General features: G+C 42.0%; 1 protein-coding gene across 1 annotated transcript in view; it reads left to right on the top strand.

Annotated features, from left to right (window-relative positions):
• The first annotated feature begins 9163 nt into the window (after positions 1-9163).
• The window catches only part of TRPC7 (transient receptor potential cation channel subfamily C member 7), a 136870-nt gene continuing 122397 nt past the window's right edge, over positions 9164-23636 (top strand). The window contains exons 1-2 of the mRNA XM_042955640.1: positions 9164-9168; positions 9853-10630. Coding sequence (XP_042811574.1) covers positions 9164-9168; positions 9853-10630 — 783 coding nt within the window. The remainder of the gene's footprint in view (positions 9169-9852; positions 10631-23636) is intronic.

Below are 23636 nucleotides of genomic sequence, written 5' to 3'. Positions count from 1 at the left end.
CACATCATGTTGCTTCCAGAGAAAATGCTAGTAGCATATTAATAAACTAATGCAACCTGATTTGCATATAAACATAGAATACCATTGTGCAAAATACATTATAAGCCAATTGTTTAACCCTAAGTATCACATTTACACACAGAGACAGTCTTTACAGACTGTTGTTAATCCATGAATTGGTTTCAAAGAATAAGCACTCTGATTTATTGTTCAGTGACAGAGGTAGATCCTGGAATTAATCCTGGTTTCTCACACACAGGCAATATTTCAGTTAAGTAGGTTTCTCTCCCATGAAGCCATCAAAATACCTTAGTGTTTAAGAATCACAGACCATTTGTTAAGAAGGCAATTGGTGGGAGTGGGGACTGTGAGGAAATGGATTTTTGCATTAGGAATTTCCTTTCAATAAATGGAAAGTTACAAATGAAAGTTAATCCTTTTAAAGTCCTGTTGTTAACATCAGACTTGATCTATATCACTGACCTCTTCCTGATCCTAGATAAGGTTAAAAGATCATGAAACAAAAGGATACAGATAGAACATGCATCAGTCAGAGAAAACAAAGTCTTCTTAAAGCTTATTAAAAAAAAAAAAAACAAAAAAACAAAAAAAAAAAAAACAAAAAAAAACTACTTCTGTCATTCTTCAGGTTCTCCGGGCGTTAGTTTTCTTTTCAACTCCCTTCCTGTGTAAACACACACAGACACAACAGGTAGGAAACCAATTCATTCCACATTTTTCATTTATTTAAACAGATGAATATTCTGCCTCAGGAGCCAGAACCTGCTGCCTTACATAATTGAGGTGTGTGTGTGTGTGTGTGTGTGTGTGTGTGTGTGTGTGTGTGTTATGCACTGTTCTGGGGCACGAGAGGGGGCAGGTAGAAATCGTGAGGATCTATGGTAGGAAGACAGAGTTGCTACCTCCCTTTCAAAGCTACTGTCTGCGAGAAGGGGTGGGAACTATACCAACCCATCACCACGCCACATGCCAGTCTCACACACGGATCCTTCTCCGTCATGTTCCCTGGGAAATTTCCCCCAGATTAGGAAAAGAACGGTAAGGCAAGTCTGCCTCGGAAGGGGAGTTTTTACCATTGCAGCACAAAGGACAGCGAAGCGCGCTTTCACATCTTCGCAACTCCACGGACTTGACCAGCTTTACACTTCAGCACCACGGAGAGCGGCATCCCCTCAGCTACCACCCATGGGGAGCCAGATTCCCGCGACTCATCACCGGATTCCGGTCATCTAGAGACCAGAGACCAGCCTGCTTATTTCTCCCTCAATGTAAGCGACTATGATGATTCTTTCATATCGATTTTTCCAACAGAGATTGTTTTCTTGCTGAAATATAGAATTCAACTTTTATTTATTAGCCCTCTCCCTCCTGTGCATTGCTTGGATTTTTAGATATGAACCTGGATCTGAAATCTTTCTTATTTGTTGGGTTGGTAGAGGAATTTTTTTTTTTTAGTTTTCATTGGAAGTCTAAGTTTATAAATCCATTTAAAATAGACAACTCATATTGGTAACCCAGTCCTTCTGTACTAGAGTGCAGGGTTGTTGTTTTGTTTTGTTTTATTCCTGGAAGAGAGTATATGTGTTGTCTGTTCTCCTCCTACTTCACTACTGACAGCTTTTTAATTTGCCAATTTTTTGTGGTTGCATTTATCTTAACATAAATATAGGGGTAGGAAGAGGAAGAAGGCTATCTTCTAATAAGGAGCCACCATTAAAGAACTACAGGTGGGAAGAAAGAGGTTGTTTTTTTTCTTTCCTTTTCTTTGTGAAAAATAATGACCTTTAGATGTCCGTTTCAACATAACGAATATGCTCTTAATAAAAGAAATGTAATCCAGGCAGTGCTTTGACACAAGCTTTGAAACTCTGAAACACAGAAACTCCTCCTTTACATGTAAAGTTGTAAATTCACTTAAGTATGACTGAATAGACTTAATCAAGATGCTATTGCTATTAATTGTAATTTAAAGGCTTAATGAATTCAGGGTAGATTTGAAAGAGGCAATAATGATTGACCCTGTCTGGTGGCACTCAGTGAATTTTTGCCTCAGAATGCCACCTGCTGGTGGGTCCTATTTCTGAATCACTGGACACACATCAGATTTATGAATGAATACACATTAAATCCAGAATATTCATTATGAACATGATACAAACTCACTCTCTAAGATTTGTTAAACAATGACATTGGTTTAATTGTTTAACAATTTACCAAGTTTCTATGTCACAATTATAATTTCATAAACATTTCTTTCCAAAACACTTGCTCGAAGCTTAGGGGCATACAGACTAGCTAACTGCTTCAGGCAGCAATTAACCCAGAAAAAAAAATGAGAGCTATGTGGAGCCTCACTGAGGCTAATTTCAGATACATGTGGTATCCTGGATGAGAACTGACAGGATCTCTTGCTCAGGAAAGGCAATCACCATTCCCCCCCTCCAAAATATTCAGCATGTTACTTTTTTCATTTCACAATTTGTGAAATTGTGTCATTTTGTCATTTCACAATTTAAGGGCCTGTCTTATTTTCTTAGTAGTAGATGATCATTTCAAGTTCTTCTGTCACAAAAGTCAATGACATAGTTAAAAGGTTACATGGATCTATTTTATACCAAGACAAATCTTTGGGGGAAAGGCATGTAACTATAAGAACTTAACTGTTTCAGCTCTATCTGGAGATATACACAGTGAGATACAGACATCCAGTTTCCCCAGTTCCAAACAGACAAATAAGGATTTTTTTTAAAAAGAATAAAAGAAGCGCACACAGAGCACTAATTATATTTGCACGGATACTATAGAAGGTAGTTTGAAAATATGGAGAATAATCTCTTCTCTGGATGACACTATTTGTTGAAAAATAAATTGCTGATAGAATCATTTGTTAACATTAAGGAATCTATATAATATTTTTCAATCCAAGATGCAATGGAAAAAATATATATCACACTAGCAGAATTGTTTGGAAAGTATATCTCGGGATAATGTATTATAATGAGTAGCAGAAGGATACTTGGCTATTCCATAGAACCTGAAGAGTAAGATATATAAACTCATGTATATTCATGGGTAACTAGATAGATATATTTTCTTTTATTCAAAATGGGTGTATTTTACAAGCAAATTGCTGTCACTAGCTTAGGTGAGAACTTGAATGCTATAGATCCACAATTTTTATGATTATATTAAACTAAGACAATTAATAGTGTCCAATGTTACTACAGCACTTACTAGGCACTATCATTTATATATACTATCTCACCTCAGCTTCAACAGAACAAGGAAGGTGATACTTAGAAATTAATTGGATGCCTCTGGAAATACATAAAATTTTTCAAAAGTATCCTGAAGAAGTGGGAATGTCTCCGTTTTTTTTTGCCCCAGTCACCCAAGGGAATTAATACACCCTCTGATATTAATGGTCTCATCTAGCAACCTATGGACCATTATTTACAGTGAAAGTGGAAACCAGTTTGGCTTTGGAACTCATACCTAATTTTAAAACTTGTCGGCACAAATAGGAAAGAATAGCAATAGGATCACATGGCTCCTCTATTTAAAAGAAGTAAGACACTGGTAAACATTAATCCTTCTATTTTGTTGCTCTTCTTTAATAGCCAACCCAAATTCAAGTATTTAATAATTAAGTTATCCAACCATGTACCATACGCCAGGCATCACATGTACTGGGTACCAGGTACATATGCCATATAAATAAGAAATTCCCCTGCCCTCAAGGATCCTGCACTCTAGTGGAAAATTTTACAGTCTAAAGACATTTGGGAAAAAATGGAGGAAGAAGATGGATGGCAGTGGCATACCAGACCCAAGCATTAGCTTTGAAACCAAAGAGATTAGACTCCTAATAGTGGGTCTACCACTCACAAGTTACGTAGCCTTAACAAAAGCAGTTAATTTATCTGAGCCTCATTTCACCATCTGTGAAATGGGAATAACACTATCAACTGTATCATGTAGTAGTTAATGAGAATTTAAAATGATAATACATGTAAAGTACTCAGCATAGTGCCTGCAATATGGTTAATGTGTAATAAATGTTAATCATTATGATTAGTCATTGAGGCAAACAGCTAAGCTTATCATATGATTTGTGTGAATTTAAAACAATAATTCGCATAAAGCACTTAACAGAATGTCTGCAACATGGCAAATCTGTAATATATGTTAACTATCACTATTATACAGTCATTTAGAAAAATAGCTAAGCTGACTATATCAGTGTAGAGTAAAATGTAAGCCAATTTATAGTCATCTAACATTTGGATAAGGCTTCCTACTATCCAGGACATTTGATGTACATTACTACATCTTCACTGTGGCTGACGTGCATGGAGGATAGATTTTATTCTTCTCTTACTTTGGTAAGAGAACTGAGATTTTGGAGAACATTCCAAATCACTTGAATATTTCATTACTGATGCCCTGGACTAAAACTCAGACTATGTACACTTGGGAGAGAATGCACAGACCAGAGCTGGGTTTTCCTGGGTGACTGACCTAACTCATGGATTTTGTTTGGCTCTACCTTTAGTTGTGGAATGTTACAGACTGAATTAGTTTCAGGCTTGGGTGATTTCCATGGAGCCCTATGGTGCATGTAGCAATTTTATAAAAAAAGACAACAAATATCTCCAAAAAGACATTTTGATTAAGAGCCCTTTTCTTCATCAGTAATTAATCACAATTCCTGTCTCCAAAATGCTTAATGGCCATGCTTATTTGCAGTGGATTTAGGGTGCAGAATTCATACTTTTCATGGATCACTGACATCTGGCTTTCCTCAGACTAGCTGATGCATCTGTAAAAGCAGTTTGATAAAAATAGCAACCAAGGGATCAAGAGGGAGTTTAATAATCAGTCCTCCTCTCAAATATGGTTTTGTTTCCACTGAAACTCTTCTTCTCAATGACATCAAATGTCAATGTATGCATTTATGAAAGATGAAAAACACAGTATCTTAATTGAGGTGTTTGATGAGTTTGATCAGTCATTATCTCAGTAATATATGCAAATAAAAGGGCATTTGCATTCAAAGTTCATTTTTAAGAAAAATATTAGAGTAAGGGCAATCAAATGCTAATTGGATTTTAAGAAGATTAAGAAGATCATTTTGCTCATTACTGGTCCTGAAACTGTGACAATATCCCCACTCTCCAGCAGAGCAACACAGCTGATTCATGAGTGTGAGTTCTGACCACCAGCTACTGTGAACCAAATGGCTTTGTCTTTCTGACATATCTTTTGTGGATTCTTCCCAACCTGTACGAAATGTATGGCTACAGACTGACTGTCCACAATGTCAAAATTAAATAGTAAGGATATAAGGGCTAAATATATTCATAGGTATAAAAATGCTTAAATTGGGCAAATAGGGACAGGTTGGTACAAGAGCATATTAAAACTTTCAGCTATAAGATGAAGCTCTAGTGTACCATATAGTGACTATAATGGTTGATAACACGGTATTACATAGGCACAATCTTCTAAGAGAGAAATTAATGTTCTCACCAAATAGATACATGTGAGATGGTGAATGTGTTAATTAACTAGATGGTAGGATTCCTTCCATGATGTATACTTAGAGCAAATCACCACAATATATACTTTAAGTATTTCTCAGTTTTGCCAATCATAATTTAACAAAGCTTAAAAAAAAAATACATGTTTAAAAAGCATGATTAAAGGGAAGAGGGAGTCCACACTAATAAAAAGTCCCCAGTGAAGTAGGAAATAGGCCCCCATCAATATCTGAACCAATTCATGTGGCTCTAGGGTCTGCTGTGAAACCCTATTATGTTAGAAGCAATCTCAGTGAGTAGGATGCCCCATTATATGCATGTATGCATACATGACTTGAAGGCCCATAAGGTCTCATCAATGACAAATTCTCCTAGGAAAATAGCAGAATTGACAATTCTGTGAGCATCCAAATGTATCTCAAAGCTGAGGTTTTAAAAGCCGGGAGAGGCTTGTTTATTTCTTACTATATCTGGGTGTCTGCTTTCAAGGTCATTCAGAAAAACACCTGTCTAATGGTGAAGACATTTGACATTCTGACAAATACTAGTCACACACATATATTTGTTCATGGATAAAAGAGGTTTCTAGAAACATCAGGATTTGTCCATGGATAAAAGATGTTTATAGAAACATCAAGATTTATATGATGCTCTACTCTTGTGAAATTATTTGTCCTAAGGTTTAGTCTTTTTGCTTCACCTAAAAAACAGGAATGCTTATACCTTGTTTTCATGTTTGTTTGTTTGTCTAATGAGGGAAATTATCAAATGATGCTTTAACAACCTTTACGTTTTTAACCTGCAGTGTCTACGATATTTATACGGACTCTGAATTTAGATTGGGTACTTACATGTTTCTTGTAAAATGTTTCTCTGCTCTGACTTGGTTCAGTAGTTATTATTATATTTCCTTTGAATTAATCTCTCCATGGCTTGCTTCTGTGGATTGGTTGTGTACCTATGACCTTGGAGTCTGACCTATTCTCCCTCTTGAGCAGACCTCTAATGGAAAAGTAACATAGAATCAAGCTCAAGCCCTGGTTCCTTCTAGGACAGCCACCATCTCATCACTGACACACCACTCAGATGTTCCTGAGTGGAAACTGCCTTTTCTCAGGTTGAGTTGTAATGTCTAAATCCAGAGAGGCGCTCCTGAGCAGGGAATACGTCTCATCAGGGGGCAGATTGAGTAATTCTGTCAGAAAGGTAATTAATCTAAGGGCACCTGGGCGGCTCAGTCGGTTAAGTGTCCAACACTTGATATCATCTCAGGTCATGATCTCATGGTTCATGGGACCAAGCCCTGCATCAGGCTCTGCACTGACACCACAGAGCCTGCTTGAGATTCTCTGTGTGCTCTCTCTTTGCCCCTCCCCTGCTCCTGCTCTCTTCCTTCCAAAATAAATAAATCACCTTTAAAAAAAGATTATTAGTCTTTTGTAGGCTCAATTCCCACCTGAGTATGTGTACCCAGATGACAGACCTTGAAACTGATTTCATGACATCCTCTGAAACAAGGCTCTTTGGGGATACAAATGAGGTGGCTGCTTAGCTTTCAACTCAGTCACTTCTCCTCCCTCTGGAAAACCTGTAATAATAAAGCCTGCTTCCTATTTGTAAGTCCCTCTCTCCTCTAAAGGTCACTATTGGACTCCCAATCTACAGTCTGCTTTGGCATCAATAAGCAGCCTCTCTCCCTGGAATGATGGCATTGTTGAGAGCAATGGGCTCAGAGGAGATCATGAACTTGAATCCCGAGAACCTTTTCTCCAGCCATCTTTTATCAAAATGCACTTTAGAAAAGTGAATGGCAGTTCCGATCTCTTCCTAAAGGAGCACAGAACTCTCTATCAGGATTTATCACCCACAGTTACCTTTTGAAGGAGTTACCCATAATTATTCCTTTTACTTTTTTCAGATGAAAAAGCTACTCCACTGAATAGTTTAGCAGCTTCTCCCTAAAAGCGTATGACTCAGCCCTAGGCAAAATTAGAGCATAAGCTCTGACCTCCAAGTCTTTGCTTTATACCACAAAGGGCCCCAGGAAGGAGCTAAAACCAAAAGGGTTTGAGCAGGTCAAAAGGTAAAATTAGCAGAAAACTAAATGGAGACCCAAAATTTAAAAATCACAAGACTGAGTTGTCTGTCGCAGACTATGAGTCTGGAGTTCTCTCTTGTCCAGCAAAAGAGCGCGTGCCAAACTGAATATGAGAGAGGCTAATGTCTGGGGGAACCCAAGAGCCCTAAACAGGGAGTTTCATCTCCACATTTTTTGAGATCACAAGGTATTTACCCACGTGGTAAATGTGAAGAAAAGAAGATCTTAAACACGTGAACGTGGAGAAAGCAACCAGATAGTAATCATTAACTTGTGTGTGTAAGAAGCAAAGGATCTGGGAGCGAAGGGAGTTTGTGACAGAAGTATATATTGGAGTCAGATGGAAAGGATGTCCTACAGGTGATAAGAAGTTACCCGTGATCCCATTACTTTATCTCGTTACCTAACCTGGGTGCTTTTGCCCCGTGGTGGCAGCTTTCCACCCTAAGCCTTTTTCTAACACATTTATGTAAGTAGAACCTATTTCCCCACACTGAATGGAACATTTTTTTTTTAATCTCAAAACACAAGATTTAATTTAAAGGACTTCCTCTGGAACTTTTATTGTTTACAAATGGCTTAAATTAAATACTGAATATTCTTAATGCATGGAAACATGACCCCTAACAAACAGACCCAGGGAAACGTGGAAAATGGCTCAAAATAAATCCCCAAGCACTTATTCTTTAGAATAGATACCATCTTATTGAAATGTATGCCGTTCTACTATCACTTGAATAATGTGAGTGAGGGGTAGACTAGAAAAAAAAAAGAATAGAAAATAAGAAGAGGGCCAATTGGAGAATCAGATACTCACATTCATAGAGAGTTAGGGAACATCTGGCGCAAATCCTGCGTTACAGTTAAAGTATCTTGAGCCAGGGATCCACTCAAAGTCTCAATGCTAGCTGAAGCCGGCATATCTGACTCAAGCTCAAATTACCCTATAGCTATCTGCACTTTTTGAAACCCTGGCAAATTAAAGATCAGGTAATTTGCTCAAACTCACAAGGTTGGCCAAAGGTGAAGCCAGGACTCCTACTGTAGGTCTTCTGACTTCCAAGCCTGTCTCTCAGCCCTACTTGTGTCAGCATCATCACCTGAAATGAGGACAGTAATAGCATCTACCTCATGGGATAAATGCAAGAATTATACAAGTAATATATGTGAGGTTATTAACTTCTTAGTATATTTAGTAGCATGTAATAGGTGCTTAATAAATGTTAGCTGTTATTACTACTAGTATTAGCATTTACCTCTACACTATGCCACAATAGCAAAGAGCAAATTAGGAATAAACCCACCATCTAAGCCGAACTGTTCTTCCATCCATACAAAAATCCAGGTTTGATCTTAAGAAGCTACAGCTGAATTTCCTCAGGGGAGCCACTTCAGAAGCTACCAGTAAGTGACAATGGGTCTAGGCCTGCTCCCTATCACATCTTGTCCTTTAGTATCTGCTTAGGCTGCACAGGTATCAGAAAGAAAACACAGACCCCATATGGCGTAGGCATATACTGAATGCAGAAAACAGAGGCGTGTGGCCATGCTTGCGTGTTTTGTCACAGTGAGGGAGCTCAATGGGGAAATGCACCTGAAATCAAGGCAGCAGTACCCAAAGTGGCCATCTCTACAGCAGACCGCTTGGTGAACTGGGCAAGGCAACAGGAAGGAGGGTACAGAATAAAACCAACACTGAGTATTTTCTAATACATGTTACCTCATTTAATCCTCCTATGGACCTTATGGCACACAAAAAGCTACCCACATTGTACAGGTGAAATCACAGAGAAGCAATATACTAAAGCCCAGAGACGTTAGGTGCGGTACTAAACTTTGCACAAATGGAAATAAAATCCACAGTCTTTGGCCTGTTTCAACCACATCACTACCCCACACCCTCCCCCTCTAGCTCTCATTACACACCAACCTAAACCCACATTTCAGTTTGCCATCATTCCTCCATCCAAGGGTCACAGACGCTAGATGACTACATCAATATTCCTTTCTATGAATAGGAATAGTTAGGTTAGCCAATCTGTCTTAATCTCAGTAAGAGGAAAATGATTTGTCGTAAGATCCCGATCATGAGATTCTTTTTTATCTCAACAATTTTTGTTTGTTCTGCCCCTGGGGACCCCGCAGGCCCCGGGGAGAGTAACGAAGCACCTCTGCCTTGTTCCCCCACAGGCTGGGGAGCAGCACCTTCAAAAACATGCAGCGCCGGCACACAACACTGAGGGAGAAGGGCCGCCGCCAGGCCATCCGGGGTCCCGCCTACATGTTCAACGAGAAGGGCACCAGCCTGACGCCCGAGGAGGAGCGCTTCCTGGACTCAGCCGAGTATGGCAACATCCCCGTGGTCAGGAAAATGCTGGAGGAGTCCAAGACCCTCAACTTCAACTGCGTGGACTACATGGGGCAAAACGCGCTGCAGCTGGCCGTGGGCAACGAGCACCTGGAGGTCACGGAGCTGCTGCTCAAGAAGGAGAACCTGGCGCGGGTGGGGGACGCGCTGCTGCTCGCCATCAGCAAGGGCTACGTGCGCATCGTGGAAGCCATCCTCAACCACCCGGCCTTCGCGCAGGGCCAGCGCCTGACGCTCAGCCCCCTGGAGCAGGAGCTGCGCGACGACGACTTCTACGCCTATGACGAGGACGGCACGCGCTTCTCGCACGACATCACGCCCATCATCCTAGCAGCGCACTGCCAGGAGTATGAGATCGTGCACATCCTCCTGCTCAAGGGCGCCCGCATCGAGCGGCCGCACGACTACTTCTGCAAGTGCAACGAGTGCACCGAGAAGCAGCGGAAGGACTCCTTCAGCCACTCGCGCTCCCGCATGAATGCCTACAAGGGGCTGGCGAGCGCTGCTTACCTGTCTCTGTCCAGCGAAGACCCCGTGCTCACCGCGCTGGAGCTGAGCAACGAACTGGCCAGGCTAGCCAACATTGAGACTGAATTCAAGGTAACTCTCCCACTCACCACTCTACAGACAGATTGCCCAGAGGGCTCTTCCAGGTGTGTCCAGTAGTCAAATGAGTTGTCTTCCGGTCTCACGCAGGGTGAGGGCCCTGGGGTCTCGCTGGCGCCCGGGGTGGAAGGGGACTTCCTCGACCTGGTCAGATGCAGGCCTGAAGGAAAAGCAGCACCTTAGGTGGGATATTTGAAACCATATAAATGTAAAATAGAGGTTGACGTAAGCCCAAATCTATACAAGACAAGCAGCACACAGGCAGGAGGATACTGCGGTCGTCCTGTAAATGCCTCATTCAGCTCTGCCCCCAGGGAGCTCTGGAGTGTCTAGGACACCTTGCATGTTTCCTAGTCCAGGTCTTGGACTTCTTGATTCTGTCACCTGAAAGGTTTTGTCTTGTCCATCCTGGACTGCATTGATCTATGTTCGGTCTCACAGCCAGTGCTAGAAAGGCTTGCCTGCAGCCTTTCTCACTGTAGCAAGCTATTACTATTGTTCTGTCAAGGGGCTCAGGAAAAGGTGCATGGAAATGAAAATAAAACCATCTCTGTAATATTGGACTTGTCACCTCAGTAGACAGGCCCAGGGCAAAACTCTATCCATGCACCCCTCCCTCCCCCACCTCCTGAGAACACCTAGACTACCAGGCTAGCCCAGGGGAGACCCATCTCCAAAGTCCACTGTTGAGTGGTGGAGGGATCCTGTGCGGTAAGGGTCAACTGACACTCTCTGTTAAAGAGAAGACTGGGACCTAAATCTTTTGACACTATTTAATAATACTTAGTGAGACTATTTCGTGGGCACTTATTGTGTGCCAAGCATTAACTGCCTTACCTATATGATGCTGTTTAGTCCCCTCAACAACCATTAATTTGGATACCATTATAATCCCCATTTTATGTGAGGGCACACAGGTAGAGAGATATCATACAGCCAGGAAGTAGCAAAACCGCTGTTCTAATCTAGGCATTCCAGAGCTAGCTCTTAGCCTTTCTGGGAAATGTTCATGCATTGGGATTCTCGGGGTTCATTTGTCTCTGAATGATGAAGAAATTCTTGGCTGCAGAAGGTATGCCTGGAAGGGTAGGAGCTACAACTAGGTTCATAATTTCTCATCCTGAGCCATCTTATCAGAGCCTATGATGCCATGGAACATACAAAAAGGTGTCACATGCATGGCTGACCATGGAGCTGGGAAAAGAGGTTAACCTGCAGGAGAAAAGTGCATTGTCCAAATAAGGTGTCGCTGTAAGAGCTGTCCCTGGAGGGACACAAATAGGTGGCCGAGGATGGGTACCAATTCACAGCAAGGGAAGCCCCATGGACCACACAGTGTTCAGGGAGATCTCAAAGGAGGCAACAGAATGGGGCTGGGCCTTGCAGAGCAGGAGGAATTAGATCAGTGGGAAGAGAGAGGTGGGAATTTGGAGGAGGCAAGTGAAGGTGATATCCAGAATGGCCCAGAACAGTCAGGGGGCTTCTGAGAAGCTGCATGTGACCAGAATAAAGACTTCCTGGAGGGGCACACAGGAGGCGTGCTGCAGAGATGAGCTGGGGGCAGATCTCAGAGGGTTCTGTGTGTCAGATGCTATCCTGTAGGACATGGGAGAGCCATTGAAACTTGTCATTAGGGGGCTAAAATGATGAAGCTAAGTTCTGGAAATTTAGTTCACTGGTAGATGAATTAGAGGACCTGGAGTGTGAGGCCCTGGGACTAAAGATAGGGACAATTTAGTTGTGTATGCGTGAGACTACAGAGGCCTCTCTGAAGGAATAGATCACCCACAGCCACAGACAGAAGAGCCAGGCTCACAAAAAGCTGCAGGGTACCGCAGACTGTGAATAGATGAAGAATCCTATAATTAATTTTACCCCATCTGTTCCCCCTATCTTGGACTGATCTACTGAAGCAGAGCAACTTCCCAATTCCTGCATTGTCCACAGCCTCAGCTAAAAAAATTGGTGGACGGAGATGGAGAAATTACCCAAAGAAGCTTCCAAGAATGTAGGTCTTGCCTGTTCTTTCCTTGTTTCTGTACCATAAACTCCACCCACCAGTAATAAGACCAATGATATCCCAAGGAAGCTTGGTGGGATTTTGCTTATTCCCTCAGCTAGAGCGAATCTTCACAGGCCTTGTAAAAGAAATGGCCAACCCAATTAATTTAGATATTTCTGGCCAAGAAAAAAAAACAATTCAAGGAAAAAAATTTTGGATCAGGTTATGTGGCTAATTGCACAATCCTCTACTTATCTGGAATTTGGGAACATGCCAGCCTTACTAAATAAGACGATGCTAGACTAACATTTGGAATTCCATCTGAGCCATTTGTTTCCTTTACAAAGACTAAAAGTCTAGCATATTTTAGTATATATAATATCTAAAAGTGGAAGTTTGTGGAAAGCATGATATTTTGATTTAAAAAGTAAATTAGGAAAATTAGAGACAATTAAGAACACTACTAACATGATGACAAATCCATTCCACAATGCAGTGACTTACTCAGAATAAGAGTTAGCATAAATACATTTGCTGGCTATTAACATCCCTCTAGTTACCTTTGTTTGAAATAATGTCTTTCACATTGTCGACAAATGGCACATTATAAATTAACATAAGCGTTCCTTTAGAACTTTATTACTTATTCAACTATCCTTGTATGTGCATTCCTGACATTATAAATCTTCTCAGAGAAGAGAGCAGCTTAGCAAAAGACAAGTCAATTTTAATAAAAGAATAAAGAGCAAGTGTGGTTCTAAAATACACTCTTTAGGAGTCTGTCCTACTTTAAAGGGACGACACACAGCTGACTGTAGCCACGTGTTATGCTGATGACCCAGTATCATCAGCTGTACAAAAAGATACCGGGTTCCGACAGGAGGTATCAAATGTCATCCTCCAGATCCTCTAAGACACTCACTCTGGGAATGGCTCCTCCTGACCAGACTCATGCATGGAAACCTCAATCAGTTGCCCAGTCTATTATTTTTGAAGTCATTGTAATTTATCACCAGAATAGAGTCTAGTCATTAGCAAGAAGTACAGCCAATGTCAAGGTCTCCAGTAAATTGTGGCTAGAGTCAGATGCCTGCTAGCAAACCATTATTTTTGTTGTGGAAATTACATATCTCCTCAAAGATTTTTCTCATGCATCTCTAATCTTCTGGGGTCTAAAAAGATGCAAAAATTCAATGAGACCTTCCTAATGCCGTGTATGGTGCTCAGTAATCTCGTAAGCATTCCAGAAATACTTGATGAAGGGAATGAAGGAAATCCTCAAAGGATAATCATTTCAACTGATGAAGCATGTGATTACTTTTATCTGTGATTTAAACTCTTCCTACATGTATGAATCTAATAGAGCAATTTGATAGACACAGTAAATGGGAAAGCTCTACAGAAGGGTACAGGGTGGGTAAGCGGATCAAACCAACACACATTAAATAACATAAGACCAATCATACGCTGCATTATATGGTGCCAGGAACCACTAAACTCCTGGAGGGCACCAATGACATTCTGATTAACTGGTTTATCTATATAGTAGGAGACAAGGAAAGGGAAGACTGGCATGGGAAGACTGGCGTGCGATGTTTTATCCTGATGGAAGAGGCTCTATGTAGAGGCACCTGGAATAGCATGGAAAAAATTAGGAATTTCTCTATCCCCATTGAGTTACAGTCTCTGCCACCAAGAACACAACAAGGTCTTCACATTTCTCTCGAATTAGTCTGTTTGGCTATATTCAGTGATCATCCTTCTGGTAAATCTGCTGAAGATCCTCTTTATTTCACTGGTATCTTCCCAAATTCCAGGGCATCCTGTATATGCATATGCCTTATCTATAAAGCTGATGTTTCAAAAGGATTAGAGGTGCTAATCTCTCTTCCATCCCAGAGTTATGCCAACAGCAGTGCCCAGTGGGAGCAGGAAGGGGTGGGGAAAACTGTGAAAAGAGATTTAGGGATTTGGAAGGAAAGAGAAAACAGGGTGAGGATTGGGGTATCCCTCCTGCTCTTTGACCTTTTGCTTAAATTTAAAAGTACCCCATGTTCCCAAGTCAAGGGACTGTGGAGGCCCAAACACTTTACCTTTGTTACTTAAGACTTGGTCATTCTGAATAATAACAAAGCTACAACTAAGCAGGCTTTTCATGTTGACACATCAGTATGGAGGCTGCTGATTGTGCTTCCATCAGCAATTTATTCTTATAGACCAGAGATGAGAAAAGTAGCGGGGGCAAGACAGCTAAAACTTGTAGCTTCATCTTGCTTCAAGTGTTGATGTCAATGGGTTGTTAACCACAGGTATTATGAAAAATAGATGATGAATTATGTATCAATGTTTGTGTTGCCATTTTAAGACCCATAAAAAAAAACTCTCTGGGCCTAAAATACCACAAATTAAAAATGCAAATAATGATAAATCAGACCAATTTGCCACCTGCTATGATCTCTAGTGAGGTCCCATTGTGTAAGGTAAAGGTGTTGAGATGACAGTTTGTAATCTGCTTGCAAACTTATCAAAATGGAAGAGAAAAGAGGAGGGGAGAGGAGGAGGAGTGTCTTTTTATTGTGGTAGGGAGAGCTCAAAGCACATATGAATTCAGGCCATATGGAGCCAGGGAGCCAAGAAGCCAGAAAGCTTGAGTGAAGGCCCACCCAGGGCCTGAGGCAGTACAGAAAAGTTGAATACGTGTGTTGCCCCAGCATCCAGTGGAATCTGCATTTTGCACCTGTTTATCATGCTTTGATTATTTTTAGGAGTTTTAAATTTTATAGGCCAACACTCTGGGAAAATAGATTTCCTTGAAGTTTGAAAGCCAGGCTGGTAGTATAAACAAATGCCTATTTAACATGAAGGAAATGGCTTGAAAATTGTTTCCTTTTCCTTCAGGAAAATATTTTTTAAGCTGTCAAGGCTGCACGTCTTAAAAGCAAGTTGTTGGTTTTTTGTTTTTTGTTTTTTGTTTTTTGTTTTAAAAGAGAATCTGGCAGAAAACTCCTTAAAGCACTCACTTATATATAAATCCCCAGTACCCTCAGGGATCAGACTGTGTCACCCAAGCCCTCTGCTTGAGCATCTGGTGATAGAAAATGTAAGAAGAAAAGAATCACAAATGTCACATGATGAACTGTCATGGGACACCCCCCCCCCCCCACCTGAGCATATACAGGTATGGTGAGAATAGGGCATACATGCCAGTCCACAGGTCCACACTGGGGCCAGAATCATCAGCTTCCATGTCTGAGAGCAAGATCCAGGGGACTGGCTGATCTCAGGAGAAGGGACAGACATGACTTCTGCCCACATTAGCTCTTTTTCTATTTTCCTACCTAAGCATTTGGAGGAACACTTTCACCAGGGCATTTGTTAATGAGTCATCATAGGAAGTGAGCTAATTAATGTATCCTTTCATGACAATTTTTCATTGGGTCACAGCGAATGCCTGAAGTTATGTGATTGTCCTCTCCTAGGGTTTATGCCAAGAGTATCAGCCTCTAAAATATAGGGATAGTGTACGTTGGGTGACAAGAATTCAGGCGGGATAAGGAGGCCACTTTGCTTGATGAGGACAAGAGCAGGGAACAGGCTCTGCTGAGCACCCAGTGCAGCCATGCTTCATTTCCTCAAGCCTGTGGAATGGAGATCCAAGAACTTGGCTCTCTAATCAGACTGACCCAGCTTCTAATCCCAGTGCCATCTCCTGGTAACTGTGCAATCTTAGGCATGTATTACAAATTCCTTTTCTTACTTTGAAAACTGGGGTATTAGAGCTGTAACATGTCTGAAATGGAATGCCTGTTTTCCCCCACCCAAACACTGGCTCTTACCCTAATCTCTGTAAATAAATAAATGAGTGGTGAGTGAATTAATGACAGTGACCTCCCAGGGTGCCGATGAGGATTAAATTAGATGAACAATATAAAACTCTGCAGGGAACCCAACCGACCCAGAATACATACATAATTCCTACCACCCAGAGCTCAGTGGAGATGAGTCCACTGGATTCCCCGCACAACTTTGCTCCCAATAAACGTAACTTAAGTTTCAGCACCTCATCTATTCAGAGGGTCTTCCTGATCTCTGCTAAGCTTCCTTCCCCCAACCCCTGAAGATCTTTCTGGAATGAGAAAAAGTACTACCTGTGAACTCCCTGGTTAAAAACAGGCCAAGAGAATATTTCCAGTTGGAAAAATGCAGACCACTGAAAGTGCATAAGCCTCAAGCGCTGCTAAAATATTGCTGTGGAAAGAAATGGCATGGGCAGGAAAGATAGAGCAGCAGGGGAGGGGGAAGAAGGAAATGGGTAGGCAGAGCTCCTGCCAAATACAGACAGAGATTATTTTTTGAAAAATATCTCCGTAGAAAAGATTCATCACTACACATACAAAAAAAAAAAAAATGGGGAAAATATCATTTCCTCTGCAAGTGCAACTATCAGTGTAAAGTATCAGAGATATGGACAAAATGGAGACAGTTCTAGAGAATATTAGTCGATGAGTAGCAGCACAAATTAAATCAAATAGAAATGAAGGATTTTTCTTTGAAAAAAAGTTATAATGCTATATAAATTAATCATCATAGGACATCATTAATCAAGTATGCTGCACACCCCATCAACACGCAGGCATGTATTTTACTAGGAGCAGTTTCATGGATTAAGTGTGGAAAACATGTCAGGAGGACAGGATGCGAGTATGGTCTGTAGGCCCAGAGAATATCACGACTGGGTGGACCTCGTTACAGAGCTATCTGAAAATCCAGCATTCCTGCAACAAACATTTATTAAGCCTGTAGTATGAACCAGGCTCTAGGCTGGGTGCTGGGATGATGATGAATAAGATAAACACAGTTCCTGCTCTCAGGACCTGATAATCCAGGGGAGGGGATACGCATTCTTCATACAATCAGACAGATAAACGGGGCTTTACAAATCATGCTGAGTGCTAAGCAGTAAAAGGGAGGTTTTATTTTATTTTTTTAAAGGGAGGTTTTAAAACTTGACTTAGTGGGACACCTGACCATGTGTGTTTAAAGATTTCTCTAAGGAGACAATGTTTAAATGGAACCTGAGGCTATGGGAGACCTACACGGCCAGCAGGGAATGGGAAAGATGGCGCTAGGCATAAAAACTGCACATGAAATAGTTCGGTACAGATAGGGGAAAGAGGCCCTATGTAGAGAACTGTTAAGTCGCTCCACGTTATAGGGAGGAAAAGGGAGAGGTGGCAGGTGACAGAGGCACTGAAGAACACCACCTCACCCATGGCCTTACCACCTAATAAGTTGGGCTTCATTTTCAGGTAAATGAAGAGCCACCAAAAGGTTTCAGGAAATGAGTGAGTGACTCATATGTGCACTTTGGAAACACCCACTGTGCCTGCTGTAGAAAATGGACTGGAGGGGACAAGGCTTGGAGGAGTTGGACAAGTGCTGTTGGAAAGGGGGGCCTCCCAGAAAGGGGGTGAGTGGCACATGAGAGCAAAAGAACCAACACATCTCAGGGCAGCTGGATGGTTCAGTCAGTTAAACATCTGACTTCAGCTCAGGTCACGATCTCGCAGTTCACAAGTTCAAGCCCCGCATCGGGCTCTGTGCTGACAGCTCAGAGCCTGGAACCTGCTTTGGATTCTCTGTCTCCCTCTCTCTATGCCCCTCCCCCACTCGTGCTCTGTCTCTCTCAGAAATAAATAAAAATATTAAAAAAAAAAAAAAAGAACGAACACATCTCAATCTGCCAGGGACTCAGCACAGTTGGAGCAATGGCACAGTCAGAAAAAGTGACCATCTCCTGGCTGTGTCCAGGACAGCTTGTTTGTCCGTGAGGTGCAGGGACCCTGCTTCTTCTGTCCCTGGGGACTCTCCGTGCTTCCCAGCAGGGAGCTCTCACAGTGCAGAGACACAGAGAGAGGAGACAGAGAATTGCAGGCTCCTCATTTTCTCCTCCAAGACAGAAGCCCCATGGAGTAGCAGCAGGGCAGGAGAGCAATAAGGATTCCCATTTTCTATCCAGGTATCTGGAGGTAGAGAAGGGTGTGGCCCAGGCCAAACTGCTCATTGCTAGAGCAGAGGTATTGGAAAGTGCGTTCAGAAGTGATATCTCCAGAAGAAAAAGAATTCTTTTCGCCTGGGTCGCTCAGTTAGTTAAGTATCTGACTTCGGCTCAGGTCATGATCTCACGGTCTGTGAGTTTGAGCCCCGCATCAGGCTCTGAGCTAACAGCCTGAGCTGTTAGCTCAGAGCCTGGAGCCTCCTTCAGATTCTGTGTCTCCCTCTCTCTCTGTCCCTCCCCACCCATGCTCTCTGTGTCTCAAAAATAAATATTAAAAAAAAAATTTTTTAAGAAAAAAAAGAATTCTACTGGATTTTAATCTTTCCAGTGCATCTTCCAGATTCTGAAGATATCTTTTTCTGTTGGCTGCAATGACCACATAAACATTTCATTAGAGGAAAATAGCTAAATCTTATCTTACAGTTTTTTCAACTGGAACTAGTATTAGCATAAATAAAAGTATGAAGTAGATTTCTCTCCCTTCTTCCTCCAAGTTTTTGGATGCTGAGAAAACCAGAGAAGGAGGATACTAGGGGCAGGCAAGGCTTTTCTTGGCACTGAAAATCCTCCCTATGAACACCCAGTTGAGTATAGGGGGATATATTAGGCTTAGCACTGCTGTGACAAAGTACCATGAATGTGAGCACTTAAAACACAGAAGTGATGGGGCGCCTGGGTGGCTCAGTCAGTTAAGCGTCCAACTTCGGCTCAGGTCATGATCTCACGGTCCGTGAGTTCAAGCCCCTCGTCGGGCTCTGTGCTGACAGCTCAGAGCCTGGAACCTGTTTCAGATTCTGTGTCTCCCTCTCTCTCTGCCCCTCCCCTGTTCATGCTCTCTCTCTGTCTCAAAAATAAATAAATGTTAAAAAAAATAAAAAATAAAAATAAAACACAGAAGTGATTCCCTCACAATGCTAGAGGCCAGAAGTCGAAAATCAAGTTGTTACCAGGGCCATGTTTACTCTGAAGGATCCAGGGTAAGATCCTTCCTTGCCTCTTTCTTGTTTCCTTGGAGATCCTTGTCTTGTTGACAAATCACTTGAATCTCTGCTCTGTTGTCACATAGTGATCTTCTGTTTGTTTCTGTCTTTTATCCTGTTCTTATGAGAACAGGCTTATACGGACCAGTCATTTGGGATTAAGGGCCCACTGTACTCCGGTAGGACTTCATCTTATCTACTTACACCTGCAACACCTTAACTCCAAATAAGCTCCCATTCTGAAGTTTCAGGGAGGATGTTAATTTGGGGGAGACACTATTCAACCCAATATAGTGGGGTAGACTACCAAGTTGGGATAAACTGGGGGAGAGTGAGAAAGGAACCAAAACAAACCCTCATAACAGGGCAGGATAGAAAGCCAGAGGTCAGTTATTTTAGGAAGCCAAACACAGTCCCAAAACTAGGAGGTTAGTCTTGAAGAAAAGGGAGAGATTGCTAATGCTTTCTACTGGTCAAGGTACAAGCAGAGACAGAGATACTAGAATTCTGTAAAAGTGTGTATGCATTGTATTGGAGGGAAGTGGGAGGTTGCTGGCAGAAGCAATGGGGGAACCTTGGTATTGGGGCACTGCCCCTCTCAAAGACATTTTCAAGTGTTGGGTTTGGGAATGATGAACATAAAATACATTGATTACAGATTTTTAGAAAATCTAGAAAAGCAGTGGGAACAAAAAGGTCAGTGTTAATTCCCACCATCTAAGAATAATTCATATTTTGCTATGTTTTCTCCTAGTGCTCCCCCGACACCCAGGCACCAAAAAAAAGAAATGTGAATAGAACTATGAGTCAGATGATAAAACATTATCATCATTTTTTGTTTCTCACATACACTTTATCCTCATTCCCATTCTCCCCCACCCCCCAAAATCACCCACTTGAATGTATTTATATTAATTATGAACATACATATGTATTTATGTGTTGTTCACTCAAGAACTATCTCTTTTGCACCTACCATGTGCAGAGTCCTAGAGATTGGGAACACTTAGAGACCATCGAAACCCTAATTTCTCTGCCCTCCTGGAGCTTACACTCCAGTGGGGGTATGGAAAAATATATTGTTGAGTGATTGTTAGTTAAATAAAAGGGATTACAGTACAAAATTATGACCTGTCTTCTGTTTCCCTCAACACTATGGTTTTTATGGCCTATCCGTGTCAAGCTAGCGCCCTGCCTCTGTCTGCTATCTGCAGCCTTCCACTTCCTCATTGTCACAGTGATGGACACCTAAACCGCTCTGTCACCACAAATGATGCTGCAAAACACACCCCCATGGCTGCATGCGGTCCTATTTAAGTGTTCCTATGACACACCCAGGAAGGAATACCCAGGGTTAACGCCACTCAGCACAGCCGACTGCTCCCCAGAAGGCCTGCCCTTGGGGGCTGTGGCCTGCCACGTGCTGCCAGCTCTAGGTATTATCCCGCTTTCTCACGTTTGCCCGTGTGAGAAATGCAGTTATTGTAATTTGCATTTCTCCAGTAGTTAATGAGGTTGAACCTTTCTTCACATAATTGATGAGCCATGTGCATTTCTCCTCTCGGTGAACTGCCTCTCCCTCTCATTCCCTCATCCGCTTTTTAACAGGATTTCTGTTTGGAGTATTTTTAAATCTTCTTTCCAGAGTTCCTCATCTGTTCTAAATACTAGCCCAGTGTCTATTTCAGACACTGCAAATATCTCCTCCCTGTCTATCACTCGTCTATTAAATCTGTCTATGGCACCCTGTTTTGAAGAGAAACCCTTATTTTTGAAATAATTTGTGTATTTACTCTGAGTAAAAAAACTCTTCCCCACGCAAGGTCACAAAGATATTCTGGACCTTCTGTTCCATCCCAGCATCCTGTCTAACTCTTCCTCTACCCACTCCTCCACAGTTTCATTACTAAGACTTTGCTTTATGACCTATTACCACATATGGAGATCCTCTTTTTTTGTTTTCTGTGCATAGATTTGTTTTGTGCAATGGTGACAAAGTCTTGCCATAAACAATTTGGAATCCTGGCTTTCTTACGGAATATGGTAACTTTGGCCTCGCCCCCCACGTAATGTCAACACTTGATAAATAACAGTTCCTGGAAAATTTTGGTGTCCTGTGTTGGGAGTAAAACTTCTCCTTAGGTTGTACTGCGTGGAGCCTGTAAATTAACTAAGAAAAGGCAGATTAAAAGAAAAGACAGAGTTTATTCATAGATATATAGAAGTGCAGAAAAGAAATGGCTCCTTGAACAGTTAAGATGGGGGTTTATATACCACCTTAGCAGAAAAAAAAAAGTGAGGGGAAAGAGTTTCTAAGGAAAAAGAGGACGTTTAGGATACACATGAGCTTTTGAGGGAAAAAAATGGAAAGCATGAGTGTTTGTGATGTTCTCAACTGGGTGCAAGCAGACAGTCTCCTTTTTAGCTGTTACATTCCCCCCACCCTGACCCACAGGATTTGTGGCAGTTACATTTTGGGAACGTGCTGCTACGAAGTTTTTTTTTGTTTGTTTGTTTTTTTTTTTAAAGTAAAAGAAGTCTAGCTGCTGGTCTGTTCAGATTTTTTTCACTTAAAATAATCTTCATGACATTCTGATCAATAAAAGTCAATCTCTGACAATTAATTCACTGAGTCCCCACCACGGAACAACTTCTGTGGTCCAGTATAAGGGAAGGGTGGGCCTCAGGGACTGAGGAAAGGCCACATGATGAAGGATATCCAGTCCTGGCCAAGGAGACAGACAGACTTGTGTAGAGGAGGAAAATAATTTTCCCTCCACCCTTCTGAGTTCACAGTTGAGACCCTTGTAGGAAAAGAAAGATTAACAAGAAGAAAATGGAAGTTCAGCAGCAAGTATATCTGATGTATACAAGGGAAACACCCAGGGAAAAATGAGTAACTCTCTGAGGTGGCTTAGAATTCAGAATTAAATACAGTCTTGATCGGGAAAGGGGAGGGGGATGTGCACCTCTCAGAAGAGGGTAAATGATTTTTAGGTAGGATGAATGGGCCCTCAGAAGAGATGGGAGGTGTGAGAATTTGTGACTGAGTCTGTCTGGGTGTCAGGGGCCTCTTTTCCTATGATGACTCCACCTTCCCTGGTTGACGAGGCTCCCATGGAGGGGATTCTTAACAATTGAGTTCCTTTTGGAGGATCTATTTCAGGCAGATAAGGGGGCACTTGCAGAGACCCTCCCCCTCATTTGCTGTTTTTCAAGAACCTACAGCTCAAAATAATCAATATACCAAAAGGGCATATTTTGGGGTGGCATGTCCTGAACTTCTACAAGTCATTTTTGGGGTGGCACATTCTGCTCTCCTTCACTGGCTACCTGGTAATGTCTGCACCAAGACTCAGTTTCCACAGTGTCACCTTCAGTCATTCTCTCTAAAACAGACCCCACTGCTCCCAGGGGCTGGTGACAGTCCATTCATGAGGGAGAATGGGGCACCCTCGTTTTGTGAGAGGCTCCTTCTTGTAAACACCCACCAGCTGGCAGCCCTGAGCAGAATCAGAAGACAAATCCTGAAATCCTTGATACTCCAGAAGGCTCTGCAGGACTGGCTTGGTGAGAAGGTTTGTGAGTTCACATCCATCCACTAACCAGCCCAGCCCAGCCAGTGGGTGGGCCAGGCAGGACCGGGGCAGCCTCACAGTCAGCTGCTAGTGGAGTTTTCACCATTTTTGTTGAAGTTCTATGAAAAAGACGCTTAAGAGACCCCTGGAAATTGCACATTTGGGTTAAAGGATTAAGCGGTAGAACAGAAATGGGAGAAGCCTAGAAAATGTGAATGAGTGACCTGAAGGGCTATTAGGAAGAAAGGAGAAGGCCACTGTCTGTATTTTCTAATGATCAACAAGAGCTGGAATTAAAAATCAATACTAAGAGGACAAAGATCACAGATTGGTTTTCCAAACGGCTTCGGCAACATGACCCAGATAGGCTTAATGTGTTTCC

This window comes from Panthera leo, chromosome A1 (genome assembly GCF_018350215.1).
Source record: "Panthera leo isolate Ple1 chromosome A1, P.leo_Ple1_pat1.1, whole genome shotgun sequence".
NCBI classification, from domain to species: domain Eukaryota; kingdom Metazoa; phylum Chordata; class Mammalia; order Carnivora; family Felidae; genus Panthera; species Panthera leo.
The sequence above is the reverse complement of the archived record's forward strand: the minus strand, read 5'-3'. Positions and strand labels throughout refer to the sequence as shown.